Raw genomic sequence first — 16,594 nt, forward strand, 5'->3', positions numbered from 1 at the left:
GCAGTCACCTTGACCCAGCTGACAGCTGAGCCGAGTAAACAAACAAACAAACAAACAAACATCAGGTTGTTATGGTACATCTGGATTTATGTTTCTCACTGTATCCGAGCTGTTTTCTGTTGTTTGGAGCTGATTGAATTTCACTGGATGCACACACTCTCTTTTCATATGGTACTGAGGGCTTTTATTCTGAAGGGCATATTTGTTTACATAGGATCATATTTATTTAGATAGTTTTAAAGCTCCTAACTAGAGAGTGTGCGACAGTCATCTTATTCTATTGTATATTTACCTACATTTACTCACCTATAAACTTACTTTCATGGTTATGTATTGTATTACATACAGTACAGTATATTTACTTACATCTTGTTTATCTGAGGATGTGCGGTGTAGTTTTAACAAATTCTAATTTTGTATACTCCTGAATTGTATTATGTGAAAATAAATCATAACTACAACTTAATGCCAATATTTTATGGCTGTATAATTTTAAAAAGAATGAATCATCAACAAAAAAAACAGAGGAACGTTTTATTTTCCTTCAACCTTTGTTCCTGAAGGTGATAAAGAAGAAGCTCTTTTTCTTTCTCTTTCTCTTTCTCTGACTGTGGTCGTGTTGTTGCTGCAGTACAGTTAATAATTATAACGAGGCGTTCAAAGGTCTTTAACGAAGCCGGACGTGTCAGTGACTTCAATTAAAGATTAATATCAGGCGGAGGCTCTTCCCTCTCCTCCTCTGAGATAACAGTGAAATCCTCCTGACGCACAAAGCCAATTATTCTCCACAGAGATACCGACGCCTTTAAACTGCTGCCGAAGCTTCAGCTTCACGCTGAACGTGTCAGCAGTGACGCCCATCAAAGCTTCCTTCATCTTATGAAATATAACAACAAACGAGATGTTTAACACAGTCAGTGGATTTCAGTCCTTTCACATTTGACAGAAAAAGTCTTCCTGTGGATTCCCCAGAGTTTCCCGTCAGCTCCCTGAAACATTAACCCAGTTTCTGTTCATTTTCCTATCAGCATCTGAAACCAATATGACCCTCAGTGTTCAGTCACTCTTTGTTTCCCGCTCTCAGAGGACACTGAACATCCAGTGTGGAGATAAAAATTAGCAAATACACCCAGGTCCATATAATTTAAATTCTTGTGCAGCTAGTTTGCATTAAGGTCAAAGTTGAACGAGGTTCTTGTGGAACGATCCCGGACATCGAAAACCCACCAGGTGAGTTCAAAATGTTCCCACCATTTTCTCCCTGAACATAAACCAAACAGGTGAGTTAAAGGAAGAGACACAGGTGAGTATCCATTAACCTGCTTAATGCGTAATTTGAAATTGCTAACTTAAAAACGAGTCATGGAAACACGTACATTTAGAAAATTAACCCTTAAATGCCCCCCACAGCAAGGTGTTTTTTTTTATGGAATTCCATTCTAATCAATACTAAATAAATAAATGCATTAATTAAAAGGTAGAAATAAATAAAAATGTCCTATTAAAAATAAAAGGCGATTTATTTATTTATCAATTTATTTATAGTTTATTTATTTACTGACTCACTTATATATATATATTTCAACCTTTATTACCCAATATATTTATTTCATAGCTGTATTTATTTATTTAATATGTATTTAATATATATTTATTTAAAATGGCGAATGTTCTGCTGTTTTTTTGGGGTTTTTTTGTGTGTCAATGTCTCTGGAGTAGAAACTGGTTTATAGTTCACTGTAAGATTTCACTGCTGGGATGTGTCCTACATTATCAGAGCACGCCGTGTGTTCATTATGTGCCGGAGGTAATCATGCTCATGTCCTCATTCCACGCTACATACTAATTTAAAGCAAGTTTAGACGCATGTGTGTCATTCACACTGGAGAAGGACAAAATGAAGATGACATTAAATTGTAATGAAAAGAAAAAGGAATTTAAACATGACTTGTTTTTACTTTGTTTTTCATGTTTTCATAAAGAGAGACACTGGAAGTGGCTGTTGTTGTCTTGAAAAAGTCTAAATTTGTCTAAAGTCTTAAAATTGATTTGTCACAAAACACATTTTTTTGAAAAGATGTTATTAATGTGTTTGTATGTATTTTCTGCATGTCAACTGTGTCAAAATGTTTTCTTATGGAAAAACATGCTTAGTTTTAAATCACTTTAAATTATTATTAAATAAAATTTTACTCTCAATAAAAACTGTCTAAAAAGAAGAACAGAAGTTGCATTAATTGATTTTTGACCAGAGTTGACATGTGATCAAACAGCTGACACAACAACATAATCATTGATCTGGAGTCGTGTCTGTATCACCTGATTCCCTCTCTTTTAGCTCTGTGTTTGGTCTCCACCGACAAACTGGTTCTATTATTATTTGACTGCTTCATATATGTTGTGAATCTCTTTAAAGCTCCACATTTTCTTCTTCTTCTGTGTTTTATTTTGAAGTGTTGATCCATAAGAAGATATATTTGTTATTTTAACAATCAAAAACCGTCTCAGTGTAGTTTTACTTCTCTTCTCTCAGGCTTCTCTCTGCAGCTCTAGTAACAACAGGTCAGTGAGCCAATCAGAAGAGAGGAGGCTCTGAGCCTCTCATCTGATTGGCTGACTGTTTTCTGACTGATCCCAAAAAAAATACAGCAGATTTCAGGTAAAAACACTCAGAGAAACCAAATCCTGCAAGGTTTGGATGGTGGGTCCAGGTGGGCGGGGCTTGGTGACTGCTTTGTTGTGACATCACAAAGTTCCAGAAGTCCTGACGGCTGGTTTTAAGGCTCAGTGTCTGAATACAGGCTGTGTGCATTTCTCTGTGGACTGAGGCTTTGATACTTTCACAGTATTAATATAGAAGCTAGAGCTGATCTATAATCACACTACACATGGACACAGACCTTTACACTGGAGGAGCTTTAATGGTCTGATCACACACACTTGGACCTACCCAGTAAGGAAACCTGAAACTTCTCTCTTCCTCCTGCTGCTGCAGCTCCTCAGTGAAATCTGTGGCTCCTCAGCTGCTAAAACCTCCTCTCCGTTCACCAGCTGCTCTGACTTCACACCTCTGCTCTTCTTCAGCTCTCAGCCTGGACGATGACCCCCTGAGCGACACACACACACACACACACACACACACACACACACACACACACACACACACACACACACACATTGAGCTCATGCAACACCACCATGCAACAGCACCGTGAATGAAACAATCTCCCACGAGTCTAAACTGCTAAATGATGTTACGTAACAGCTGACTGGGTTTCTTCAAACTTCACGGGACATGTTTTCACTGCGGAGCGACCGGGGACCCTCCTGAACATTTTTCATGTCAGACCCTTTAAGCGTTCCAGAACGGCACAGTTAAAAAAAAAAATCACGTTCACTAACATCAATTATAATGACAGTGAGACGCTTTAAAGGGTGGGAAAAACCCGTCTGTGGTGGATGATGGAGTGTAACGGTCAGCCATGGAGAGTTCAGGCTGACTCTGTAAATCCCAGTGGTGCTCACATGTCAGCTCCCAGTGACCCGCTCATGACCGGCGAGCAGTGATGTCCGGAAACAACCCGAGGACCGGGTCACGTGCGTTCTCAGACACTGTGAGCTGATGATGGTTTTCAGGTGCAAACAGAGGGGCATCATGGGAAAACTCTGCTAAGCCTGTCCTCAAGTAGATAAACAAGCCCATAGGTTGTGATGTGTTATTACATCATAGTTAGGTTTTGTTGCTAGGCGACATGTAGTGGTTGTAGTAATGATGACAGGAGCAAAGGGAAAGTGTCTGTGACGTAGTATAAAGAGACACACAGTCCACAATGTTGTTATTGTTGTAACCATGACAACAAAGACAACAAATGTTGAGGAGGTACTTATTTCAACCTAAATCATGATCTTTTCTTAAACTTAACCAAGTCATGACCGTTATCATAGTCACCATGGCGACGAAGGTACGTACGTCGTACCTTCGTCTGAACATACGTCTCATTCGCGTAGACACAATATCCGAGTAACGCCTTGAGGGAGCCTCTTCAAATTTGGTACAAACGCTCACTTGGGCTCCAGGATGAACTGACTAGATTTTAGTGGTCAGAGGTCAAAGGTCAAGGTCACAGTGACCTCACAAAACACGGTTTTGGTCTTGTGAGGGTGATATCTCAAGCTCTCAAGGGAATCCCTTCACTTGTGGCACAAATGTCCACTGGGACTCAAGGACTAACTGATTAGAGTTTGGTGGCTAAAGGTCAAAGTTCAAAGGTCAAGGTCACTGTGACAAAATATGGTTTTGGTCTTGTGAACGCAATATCTCCAGAAGTCTTCAAGGGAATCCCTTTAAATTTTGCACAAACCTTTATTTGGGTTCAATGAGGAACTGATTAGATTGTGGTGGTCAAAGGTCAAAGGTCAAAGTCAGTGTGACCTCACAAAACAGCTTTTAGCCATAATTCAAGATTTCACAGCAATTATGAGAGAATTTCACATAAATTTCACAAACACTGAACAAGAGGGACTGGGAGCTTCCAGAGAATCCACCAGAGAACCAGAGTGACATTTAAACGCCTCACAGCAACATGTGGACGGGAGAAGAAGTATGAAACTACAGACTGGTGTGTGTGTGTGTGTGTGTGTGTGTGTGTGTTGCAGGATACAGGAAATGAGGTAGTGGCAGACTGCAGAGGTCGTCTGCAGGCAGCTGAAGTCAGGATTTCAGCATGAGTCAGACTGAATTATGACGAGCTGAACACACAGGGAGGGAGATGTTTTTGAATAATGTTTGAAACGTTGCATCATGAAGTAATAATCCCCTGTCCCCTCGCTGCCCCCATGGCCCTACAGTGCCCTCTGATTGGATAATGATACTCTTGAACTAGGCCTGAGTGGAGCTTTTAAACTTCAGACCACTTAATCTCTATCTGTCTATCTTTATATCTATTATTTATCATCTGACAAAGGAAACTGTGCAACAGGCTGCTCTATATCTTTAAAGCCAAGAAACCGGTGATTACCACCGTGTTAAGGAAACCAGCCTCAATACAGCTGGTTTTTATTTTGTCAGAATAAAGTTTTCTAAATTTGAACACAGGGTTTAAATGTTGATCTGATTCTAGTTTCATCAGTGTTTGTTCAGAAGTTTTTCCTTCAATGTGTCCGAACAAAAAAAGGAAATGAGTCTTTTCCTTTTCTGTTTTCACCTATGGAATAAACATTTTAGAAAAATTAGATTTGCTGAGTCAGAGACGGAAACTGTGAAAAAGGAACAAAGTTAGAAGCTGCTATAAAAACATTTTAAATGGTTTTTGATAATATCCAGTATTTGTTAACAACTCTAACTTCTCTTATAAAGACATATTTTATATATCTGCAGATATCCGCAGAGCCAACATGATTCATTAATGTTAATATACTGATTACAGTGAGGTGTTACATGTATAAGACACTGCACATTCAAGTCTGCTTGCAAACAGTAGAGTCACATCTTTATTAGATTTATTTTCTTTGCAAATTTGGCACCATGAAAATGTCCCCTCCTGGCTGCTGTACGAGGTCGTCAAGATCTAAATTCAAAGCTGCCATGTTTACTCATATATTATCTTCACTTGTACTAATTTTATAGATAGGTACAATATACCGTGAGTGAATTCTATGTTTTTATCAACATGACTTAATAATAATAAAAAAAAAAATTAATTCAAAGCTGAAATGATTTAAAAACTTTATGTGCAGAAATCTCCATTAGCCACCACCAAGGTAGCAGCTACTCTTCCTGCCACTCAAGTAAACATTACATCATAATTCAAAAACATGTAAAATAAAACCCAAGACAGTTAAAGATAAGATGAGAGAACCCTTTATTGATCTCACACCGGGGAAATCCACTTGTTACTGCAGTAGAAGAAAAAAACAAGTGTAACAATAGAATAAAGTAGAAAAATAAGGTTATGTAAATTTTAAGTACGTGCATTTGCAAAACTGAGTGTTTGCAAAAAAACAGTTGTAGAATATTCAAACAAATGATTTTCAGGGAAAATGTAACTTTCCTACAATGTAAAGCAGGACTGAAGCTCTGACTTTAGCTGAGCTGTTGCATCTGTTGTAAACAACACAAGGTTTAACTTTAAAAGTGACAATTTAATGAGTTTCACCTCTAAATAAAAGTAAAGTTGCCTGATTTGGTATCAGATGCTGTTTCTCTGATCTCATATAAAAACATCAGTGAGTGTGATCATGTTTTTCAGTCCAGGTTTCAGTCTGGTTCAAGGTTTCTCCTGCTTCTTCCCAGATGACCGATATTTTCTGAATGACTCTCTCACACCGGAGCTTCATCTCTGTTCACGCTGGAAGATGCAAATCTGTTTTTTCCTCTTAATGTCATCTCATTTTTTTCTGTTCATTTTCCCCCTCTGCAGCTCCCTCGGGCCATTCCATGGGAAAAGAAACTTTTCCTGCGGCCCTGGGAGTAATCCAGCTATTTTAGGAAAACACGTCACTGCTTTGAGCTGCAGCCCAGAAACTCTCCCTTATTTCCATCATCCAGCTTCTTCTTTTTTCTCTTTACTTGTTGCACAGCGCAGCAGTGTTTACCTTCCTTTCAGATACATGCTGCTTTAAAAACTCTGTCTGTTTTATACAAAAGCAGGAAGGAAAAAAATAAACCTCTTTATTCCCCCTTGTTTCTCATGCACGGTGCAACACGCCTGCAGCAGCAGACACAGCAGAGGCATGACAGATCTTGCAAGTCGTGCACAACTTGTGGAGCAGCTCAGCAGCGTTCAGGGCTGTTGTGGAAACGTCAGCAAGGTTTGGTCTTGAGACGGCTGCGGCGTGACATTGCAGAGCCTCTGTTTTTTAGTCTCTCCCCTCTTTATGTGTGTCATGGATGGATGAAGGGATGGGTGGCTGGAGGAGGACGCAGCCCTGAGCCACAGGTATTCAATTTAGGATCAAATCATCAATTGAAAAACAAAAGAAACGACGATTTTTTTTCTCCTGCATGAGAATCGCTTGTTTTGCGCGACATTTCTGGCACTTTCCACGTTGCCAAACGCGCATTTACACACATTAACCTGCCCTCATCCATTAACTGCATGTTCATATTTGCAAATATGACGTCATATTTCACCATAAACAACAACTCATGTGATAACCTTGAGCCTGTGCCACGCTGGAGACAACAGGTTCATTACGCACGACACTTTGTGTGCACGCAAAGTCTCCAGTATGCTGATATTTCTGCTTGTTGTTTAATATCTGGATCAGATTCATCCTGAGCATATGTGTGTGCATGTGTGTTTTTATTCCCCCCCCTCAGTGAGAGAGTGTGTGCATACACACACACACACACGTCAGCTCGGGGAGGGCAAAGCCTGCTTAAAATGCAGTGAATGTGACAGCCGAGCCGATAGTCCAGACTACAGCAGCGTGTGGACGGCAGAAAGGTGAGCGTGGAAAGGAGGAGGAGGAGGGGGGGCACAAAAATGCCAGCGGAACAAGCTCACCCGCAGACGTGACGCCGACAACAAAGAGAGAGACGCGCGGAGACGCTCAGCTGGTTTCCAAATACGCGCGGAGAGGTGTCGCGGAGGGGGGAACAGAGAGGACCGAGGTGCGGGAAGCGTCGCCCTTGTCTGGGGGGGGAAAGATGACAGTGGTGCCCGCGGAGAACCTGGATGAGACTGTGGCACTGGCCGCGCTGTCAGCCCAGGATGTGTACGACCCGGAGAGAGTGGAGAACCAGGAGTGCTGCGAGCGGGTGGTCATCAACATCTCCGGGCTGCGCTTCGAGACGCAGCTGAAGACGCTCGCCCAGTTCCCCTCCACCCTGCTGGGGAACCCGCGCAAGAGGATGCGCTTCTTCGACCCGCTGAGGAACGAGTACTTCTTCGACAGGAACCGACCCAGCTTCGATGCCATCCTCTACTACTACCAGTCCGGGGGCAGGCTCCGGAGACCCGTCAACGTGCCCGTGGACATATTCATGGAGGAGATTAAATTTTACGAACTGGGGGAGGAGGTGATTGAGAATTTTAAGGAGGATGAGGGATTCATCAAGGAAGAAGAGCGGCCGCTGCCTGAGAACGAGTTCCAGCGGCAGGTCTGGCTCCTGTTCGAGTACCCAGAGAGCTCCGGACCCGCCAGGGGCATCGCGATAGTCTCCGTGCTGGTGATCCTCATCTCCATTGTGATCTTCTGCTTGGAGACTTTACCGGAGTTCAGGGAGGAAGCCAGAACGTTTGACGATCAGCTGGTGGTGAACGGAACCGCGCGCGCAAAGAAGCCGAATCCGTTCACGGACCCGTTCTTCATCGTGGAGACGCTCTGCATCATCTGGTTCTCCTTCGAGCTGCTCGTCAGGTTCCTCGCCTGCCCGAGCAAGCCCGCGTTCTTCAAGAACATCATGAACACCATCGACATCGTGGCCATCATGCCCTACTTCATCACGCTGGGGCTGGAGCTCGCGGAGCACCAGGGGAACGGCCAGCAGGCCATGTCTCTGGCCATCCTGAGGGTCATCCGCCTGGTCCGGGTCTTCAGGATCTTCAAGCTCTCCAGACACTCCAAGGGGCTCCAGATCCTGGGGAAGACCCTGCAGGCCAGCATGAGGGAGCTGGGACTGCTCATCTTCTTCCTCTTCATCGGGGTCATCCTCTTCTCCAGCGCCGTGTACTTCGCCGAGACCGACGACCCGGATTCGGGTTTCAGCAGCATCCCGGACGCCTTCTGGTGGGCGGTGGTGTCCATGACCACGGTGGGCTACGGGGACATGTGTCCGGTCACCATCGGGGGGAAAATCGTGGGCTCCCTGTGCGCCATAGCCGGGGTGCTCACCATCGCGCTCCCGGTGCCGGTTATCGTCTCCAACTTCAACTACTTCTACCACCGGGAGACCGAGCACGAGGAGCAGTTCCAGTACACACACGTGACCTGCGGCCAGCAGCAGCCGCAGTTCGGAGAGTTCAAGAAGAGCAACAGCAAACCGTCCCTGTCCAAGTCCGACTACCCGGACAGCGACGACGTGGACTCCATCAAATACACCAACTGCAGCCCGCACAAAGCCTACACCGGGAAGCTCACCGACGTATGATCCGGACCCAGAATTACGCGCCAGTTCAGTGGCGCGCTAAGGAAAGTTTTCAGTGTCATTCCCAACATCCCGCGCTCTGGTTTGAGTTTAGACTGGCGAGCTTCTTATTTTTGCCATCACAGGGAATCATTTCAGAACCACCACAGGACGGATTATAAGAATTCACATTAATCCCCTGAACCTGTCTTCCATTACGCGCGTCTTGAGTTGGGGAAAAAAAGCTTCGAAATGATCAGCCTATGGCCAATTGTAGCACTTTATTATGTTTATTATTAATGTTTCTCTTAGTAAATGCGTAATTTATTGCCCTCATGATGCAGGTTTAAAGTTTACATTTGCTTTTCTGTCTGTCTGCAGCAACAGGACCAATTTAATCTAAATTTACAGACTGATGCAGGAGGCACATGGTGCCTGTTGTTATTATGGTGACACACACACACACACACACACACACACACACACACACACACACACACACACACACACCTGTTATTTAAGCCTCATGTATTTTCCATTCAGGCTGGATGGAGCTCAGTGGTGGATCAGATGATGCACGGCAGCCTGGAAGAATCAATCGATTATCATCAAATTAAGTGACTTAGATACGAGATTGTAGTTTAGTCTCTGTTCGATACAACAGGCTTCTGCACGAGCAACCTGCAAGACAAAAGCCAGGGCACAAGCAGCTTGTTATTGACATGCACGTTTAAAGCAGCAGGCTTCAGGAGGTTAAATCCTCCACAGTTTCCTGTTTGTAAAAGCCTTATGAAATCAGGGGGCAGCTTTTCCAAACCAAGAGCGCCCCTGTGTGGATGAATAGAAACCCTGCATCTCTTCAGTGGATGCAGTTTCTATAGCAACCTTCCAGACTTTTCTGTATTGTCTGCCACAGCAATGAAAGGACGCAGGCTGAAAGTGTAGAGACGAGGCCTGAAAACCAACCACCATGTTGTGGAAGCCTCCATGTTGTTTGATTTCACCAGCTGAAACTGAAGCATCACTTCCATCTTTAACACTAAGAATATAAATATATTTACAGTCGTCTGTCTGACCCGTTATCCATGCACCTTAGTCACAGAGAATATGATGCATATGAATGTTCCAAACTGGGCTGCGGCCAACACTTATTGCTAATTATCTTTATTTTAGGCTCATAAGTGACAAATGCCCATCACATGCTCCCAGAGCCCAAACTGAGGTTTTCAGGAAGAAAGAAAAAAGAAAGTGATATGAACGAATATTAGGTTTTTAGATAAACATTTTTTCTGGCAATTAAGTTGAGCATTTTTTTAATTCTCAAATGGCAGTAATTGTAAATTTTGAACAGGAAATCTCAAATGAATTGACAAAAATGATATAAACAGAATACTTAAAAATCTAGACAAACATCTAAGTTCTGCATATGAGCCGAGTATGGAAGCAAAATAAGGCCAAAATGGGAGCCTTCTAATCTCTCTAAAATGGTAGTGGAATTGTGATATAATTTCACATTTAGGTTCAGATTCATTCAGTCTCTAATGTTGTAATATCAACCTTGGAAAACTATCGACTAACATGTTTGAACTACTACCTTCGAAATATATTTATTCCATAAAACAAATTGAATACATCATTTTTTTAGGGTTCATAAAACACAAATAGAAAATTCAATGGGTTAAATATCCAAAAAACTATATATATTGAAGTTGTAAAGATAAATATTCAAGTTGCCCTAATTTTCAGAATTTGTGTGTGTGTGTGTGTGTATATACTGTGTGTATATATATATATATATATATATATATATATATATATACACACACACACACATATACACATATACATACATACATACATATACATATATACACACACACATACATAAAATAATTATCCATCACATTTCATCTGCAGATTAGGATCATGTGATGTGACCAAATGCTTCAGAAAAGCTATTAAATGGACTTTGTGGTTCGATATTTTGTTGTTAGGAATAAATAAGCCTGAATAGAATAAATTGTTTTAGTCACATGATCAAAAAAAAAAGAGAAGTTCACATCTGAATTTGTGAAAAATGCAAATTTGAAATTAATTTCAATTGATATTCAAAAAAAAAAAAAAAAATCCACGTCAAATCCAGATGGATGGCTAATAAATCAACTGTAACTATTTAAAAATTTCAAATGATTTGGGCCTTATTTTGCCTCCACAGTCAAGACAGATACTGAGAGTGATGCAACTGTAATTAACGTATATCATTGATAATGATGGCCTGCTCATGTATCAGTCGGACTCTTCATTTTTTTTTACTTGATAAATTAAACTGCTGAATCAAAAATGTCATAATTTGAACTCTTGACCCTGTATTTTGCAAACACAGCTGACCAGTTTCTGTTAGATTAAGAACTCTATAATTCATTGCACAGGAAAAACAGGTCCCTGTTGTATTTGAGGTTTCCAGCTCTTTACTCATCTGGACTCATCTGGACTCCAGGGACGAATTATTCAACCCAACCTGCTGGAAAATAAGGGGGAATGTTTTTAACAAACTGATGGAATAAAAAGATCCCAACGTCACAACAGACGTTCTCACTGTGAAGGCCACATGTTCACAATCCTGTTTGTTGGATTATTACGGATGGAGGCCTGATGGATGGAGTATAACTGCTGAGTCATGGTCAGACAGACAGATGGACGACCATCAGACCACAACACTGGAGGGCTGGTTCAAACAGAGGTGAGTTACACCTGCATAAAACTACATTCAGACACCCAGAACAAGTTTATACATTACAATGTAGTCGTGATGTTTGTATAACTTCATATCAGACTGAGACGCCCTTTTGTTTTTACCTTTTTCCTCATTCAGACAATGTGTTCATGTGATTTACATGCAGGAGGGGGTTTATTTTGTTTTGTTTAGCTCTCTCCAGGCAATATCCAGTGATATCTCTTTTCCACTGATGTCATTTTCAGTCGACACAGAAGCTGCATGAGTTAAATCGATGAAATATGTTGATCGTGGCTGGAATTCTCATTCCTCAATTTTCCAGAGCCTGCTGTAATAAAATTGCTTGTTTTTTTCTTGCCAACATGGAAAAAAAACAAAATATTAAGTGTATTATCATAGAATAGTAAAACCAGCAACTATTCACATACCAACCCCCCCCCCACACACAACTAAATAAAACACACAAACACACACACTCACACAAACACACACACACACACACACACACAAATCAAGTTGCTCAAATTTAAAAATTCAGATCATTTTTGGATGTAAAACTATATATAATAGTTTTTATATATAATAAAACATTTTTCTGTTGTTGAAGATTACATAATACATTTGAAAACTCCAAAACAGTGACTAGATGAACCTTGAGGTGAGGTTTCCATTACCAATGTCAAGAATGAAGTTTGTAATGGACATATTATGGTTATTGTTAGTGTTAATCGTGTTCTTGGTGTTTTAAAAATGATTTAAATGCTCCAATGTTCCAAAAAGACATTGTTTTTCTTATACTATACTCTATTCAGCCACTGTCTGAAGCGCTTTGTTTGTGCTCAGGTCTCTTTAAGATCCCCTTCCCTCCTTTGAAGCTGACCAATCAGAGCGCAGAACCCAGTGTGCTCTGATTGGTCAGCCTGCCGGCACTACACGTTCGCACGTCCCCACTCTCAGGCAGTTGTAAACAAACGGTTGTGGCCACTTCAGGCAGTCAGAAGGGAAACGACAGAAACGAGGAAAGAAGTGCCGCGAAAAAACTCTCTGGACAGTCTGCAATGGACTTCACGTGACAATATTCGTAACCTGGAATACTTTCATGAAAAACCGGGTTGTTGTTTTTGATCTGTGGACACTTATGGACTAAAGGAATACAAATGATCGAGGAACCGTCAGGTAGGGAGTCACCAACGCTCCGCCATCTTGCTAGTTTACTGGTTAACAAGGTGTAGCTTGCCAATATTGACCAACGTTTAAACATGTATATCTTTGTGCCTGCACCATAAAAACAATAATAATCCAGACTTACTGGTTGTGAGCCCGCTGTTCCACACTGCTCCGTCCTTCAGAAATAACCGTTGCGAAAATCCAGCGTTTTAAAACGGAACTCTTAAAGTGGCGGGCTCTCAGTTGAAACAGTGGAGGGAAACTTGGTAAAAAAATTAGTTCCGGCCTCAGAGTTATTTGTGTTTCTGCCGTTGTCAGAGGAGACAGTCGGTTATTTCAGGCAGTTGGTTACAAAGCTTAAACTTTTCCTGGCCTTCATTGTTAGTAGTTGTGTGCTGTAGTGCGCGCCAAGCTTACAGGGAGTATCCATCTTGCAGGTGGGAGGCACTGAGGGACGTACTGACGTCAATAGAGTGCCGCAAGAATTACGTAATGTTCTAGACTAACCCGGATGTTAGCTTCACTCTGGTTCCCTTGACAAAAAGCCAAAGGGATTTTTCCTGGATTACTCTGGTAAATAAACTGTGACAAAACAACAGTTTATGATACTGATGTTTTGTTCAGCAGGATAATCTTTACTGATGAAGCCTACTTTACTGTATAGGCGGATTGGTGAGTATGTTTAACGTGATGACGTTTAACATACCAGTCAACCTCTGTAGTCTCATTTGGACGCTTATTAGCAAATGGCCTTTTTTTTTAAACAGACGTAAATATGTAAATAAATCAGGACCGAGGTATTTACTGATGTATTTTATATTGTAGAGACTTTGGGGTGAGTGAACAGGAAGTGCTAATTTACAGATTTTATGACTCATTCCTGTGGCAAAGTCTGACAGTTACTTTCTTTGGTGTATACTTTGAGTCTTGTGACTTTGTAGACCATAAGCATGCATAAAAAACTCCAAAACACTATAGGAAAGGAAAACCTAAGCTTAAAGCATAATGTATTAATACATCCTAGCTATTTTTTTGAGCCAAAAATGAAAGAGAGATTCTTAAAATGCTCAGAAACTGCTCCATGATAACTAGGAACATCAATATACTTCAAAAGACGATAGAAAGCCCCAGAACAGCTACAAAATAGACATTGTGGTGACATTTTTTGTCATAAGCAATAAATAAGTCTGAATGGGAGAGATTAGATGTCAAAATTTACATTTAACAAACACAATGTTTATGCCGCTGTACATTTAATTTTATCAGTTGGACTAATCTGCACATTTTCATAGCACAGTCCAAAGAGTTTTCTTCTAGATGAGACCATGATCATGATGTAATCTAAAGTGTTTAAGAATAATAATGGTTTTATACTGGGATTGTTGTTTTCAGGCTGCTGCATTCATTAAGTTAGTTAAGACTGTTTCAGGTCTAATGTGGATTCAAGGGTTGTTATTTTTGGTGTGTCCCGGTGGTTGAGTGGTTTGTTGTTGCATCATCACCCTCTTTACATACAGATTTATCTCTGTTTTTAATCTAAGTTAATGTTATCTGAGTTTGTTTACACCAGGGCTCTCTAAAATACATATTTTCGGTTAAATGAGATGCAGAAAAAGATTATTATTTAGAGAATATTGTTGTTATGACTAAGTGATACATAGAAATGACTTTACACTGAACAAATGCCATTAAATTGAGGTGTTTTGCAGCTCTGTTCCTTGAAACTGAAACCTTTAATTTCCACAGTTGAAACAGAACAGGCGAAACCGTAGCAACAGTATCCTGATCTTTGTTGACTCGTGTTTAATCGGGATGATGCTGTGAATGTGCAGACTCATACTGACTCAACTGACAGGTGAAATAATCATGAAAGTCCCCGTAAGGTTGTGTTGTGTCACAGAGGAGCAGTACCGCTGTCAGCCTGCAGGTGGCAGCAGCTGCTGCAGCTGTGAGGGGGACACATACAGCTGCTGCCTCAGAGGTTTGATCAGCTGCAGCTGGATGAGGGATGAGCTAAGGCTTTTCCTTCAGTTCAGAATCCCCCTTTAAAAATTTTAAATAATACACTTGTAGTTTTGGCTGTTGTTCTGACTAGTAATGGATGGAACTACATTAATTCATTTTGGCTTTTTTCAGACATGTTTTTGAATGGTCCCAGATTTAACCTGGTCTGGAGTTAACTAGTTCCTCCAGTTTAACTTCAGATTCACACGGTCTGTCAGTGGAGTCACAACCAGCAGCAACAACTGTTCTCACAAAGAAAGTTTGTTCTCTTCCGGGCTTTGTTCTGAGGTCTGCAGCCTTTATAACATTCCTCAGACCAGGTGCTCCTGCTCTGACTAACGATGGCTGACTCAGGTGTTTGATATGAAGCTTGTTAAGCTTCACCCCGGACTCCGCGCTCAAGAAACAACAGATCCACAGTTTATTTGTTTTTAGAAAAAACTTTTCCAGACAGGATTTTCTCCTCTATATTAAAGTGTAGTCCTGGTTTATTTTGTACCTTGTCCAGCAAAGTAAAGTTCATACAAAGATCCTACTGATGAAAAATAATGTTGAAGATGTTTTGTACCTGAGTCAGTGCAAAGTCAACATGAGGCTGCTCCCAGTGACTTTATTAAACAATCAGTGTACGTGTATGACTTGTCTTTGCATGTATTTAAGACTTAAAAATAAGAGTCTCTGGAGAGTTTTAACAATGCATTCTGGGAAGTCTGTTAATATTCTAGTTTTGTTTCTTTAAAAACTCTCAGTAGTTAATTTATTTCAAGTCAAAGACATAAAGTCACTGGATCTTCAGAATCTCATGTTTATAAGTTCTGATGTCTGGAAATTAAAATTGGACATTCTCACTAGAATTAACTTTATTAAATTAGTAAAACGTACATATTTATATTAAGTAAGCAAGAAAACAAAATCATCGTTAAACACTATTTAATCAAGTGTATTGTCAGATGTGTCAATAATTTTCTACATTAATTGTTTCACCCTTCAAAATAAACATCAGATATTCCAGACAGTTTAAATTCATAGATGCATCAGTGTCCGCTCAGTTATAACGAGGCCTAGTTTGATCTGGATCAGGATGAGACCGTCACAGGTCTTTTCCTGTGCAGCTCGGAGTCGTTAGTGGCGGGTCAGGATTCAGCCGCTCAGCTGTTTTGTTTGTTTGTTTGTTTGTTCCTGGGCAGGAAGTGAGTGTGAAGGTGACATGTAGGAAAATAAATCATGTTTGGAGCGTGTTGTATGAAGCAGGGGCTCCTCTCCCACCACACATCTACCATGTTACAGTTACATAACGCAGCATCTCATGTCAGACTGAGAGCAGGAGACATGACAGCATCGCGCTAACTGACTCTGTCCCCGCTGGGAGGGTTCTTGGTCAAAATCTCTCCCTGTGAAGTCACCCCTCCCTCCTCCTGCTGCCCTGCGTGTCCTCTCTGAACATATGCAGCCGATGCAGGCGGAGGTAAACAGGTTTCCCCTTGGATGACACTGCTGCTGTTGACGGGGCAGAGTTACACTCTGACAGCTATTGTTAGCGTCTTTGTCACTGCTGTGGGAATCTGTCCCGAAGCCTCAAGTGGCCCGCAGTGAGTTATACCCCCACCCTCCTACACCCC

The 16,594-nt window shown here is 41.3% G+C and overlaps 1 protein-coding gene across 1 annotated transcript; it reads left to right on the top strand.

Annotated features, from left to right (window-relative positions):
* The first annotated feature begins 7,344 nt into the window (after window positions 1-7,344).
* On the top strand, window positions 7,345-10,833 carry LOC111647325 (shaker-related potassium channel tsha2-like). The gene has a single exon (XM_023396943.2). It carries the CDS (start codon window positions 7,652-7,654, stop codon window positions 9,092-9,094), a length of 1,443 nt encoding a protein of 480 aa, XP_023252711.1. The 5' UTR covers window positions 7,345-7,651; the 3' UTR covers window positions 9,095-10,833.
* The last annotated feature ends 5,761 nt before the right edge of the window (window positions 10,834-16,594 follow it).

This window comes from Seriola lalandi, unplaced genomic scaffold, assembly GCF_002814215.2.
Source record: "Seriola lalandi dorsalis isolate HSWRI2012SDOR001 ecotype SW California unplaced genomic scaffold, Sedor1 jcf7180002054985, whole genome shotgun sequence".
NCBI classification, from domain to species: Eukaryota; Metazoa; Chordata; class Actinopteri; order Carangiformes; family Carangidae; genus Seriola; species Seriola lalandi.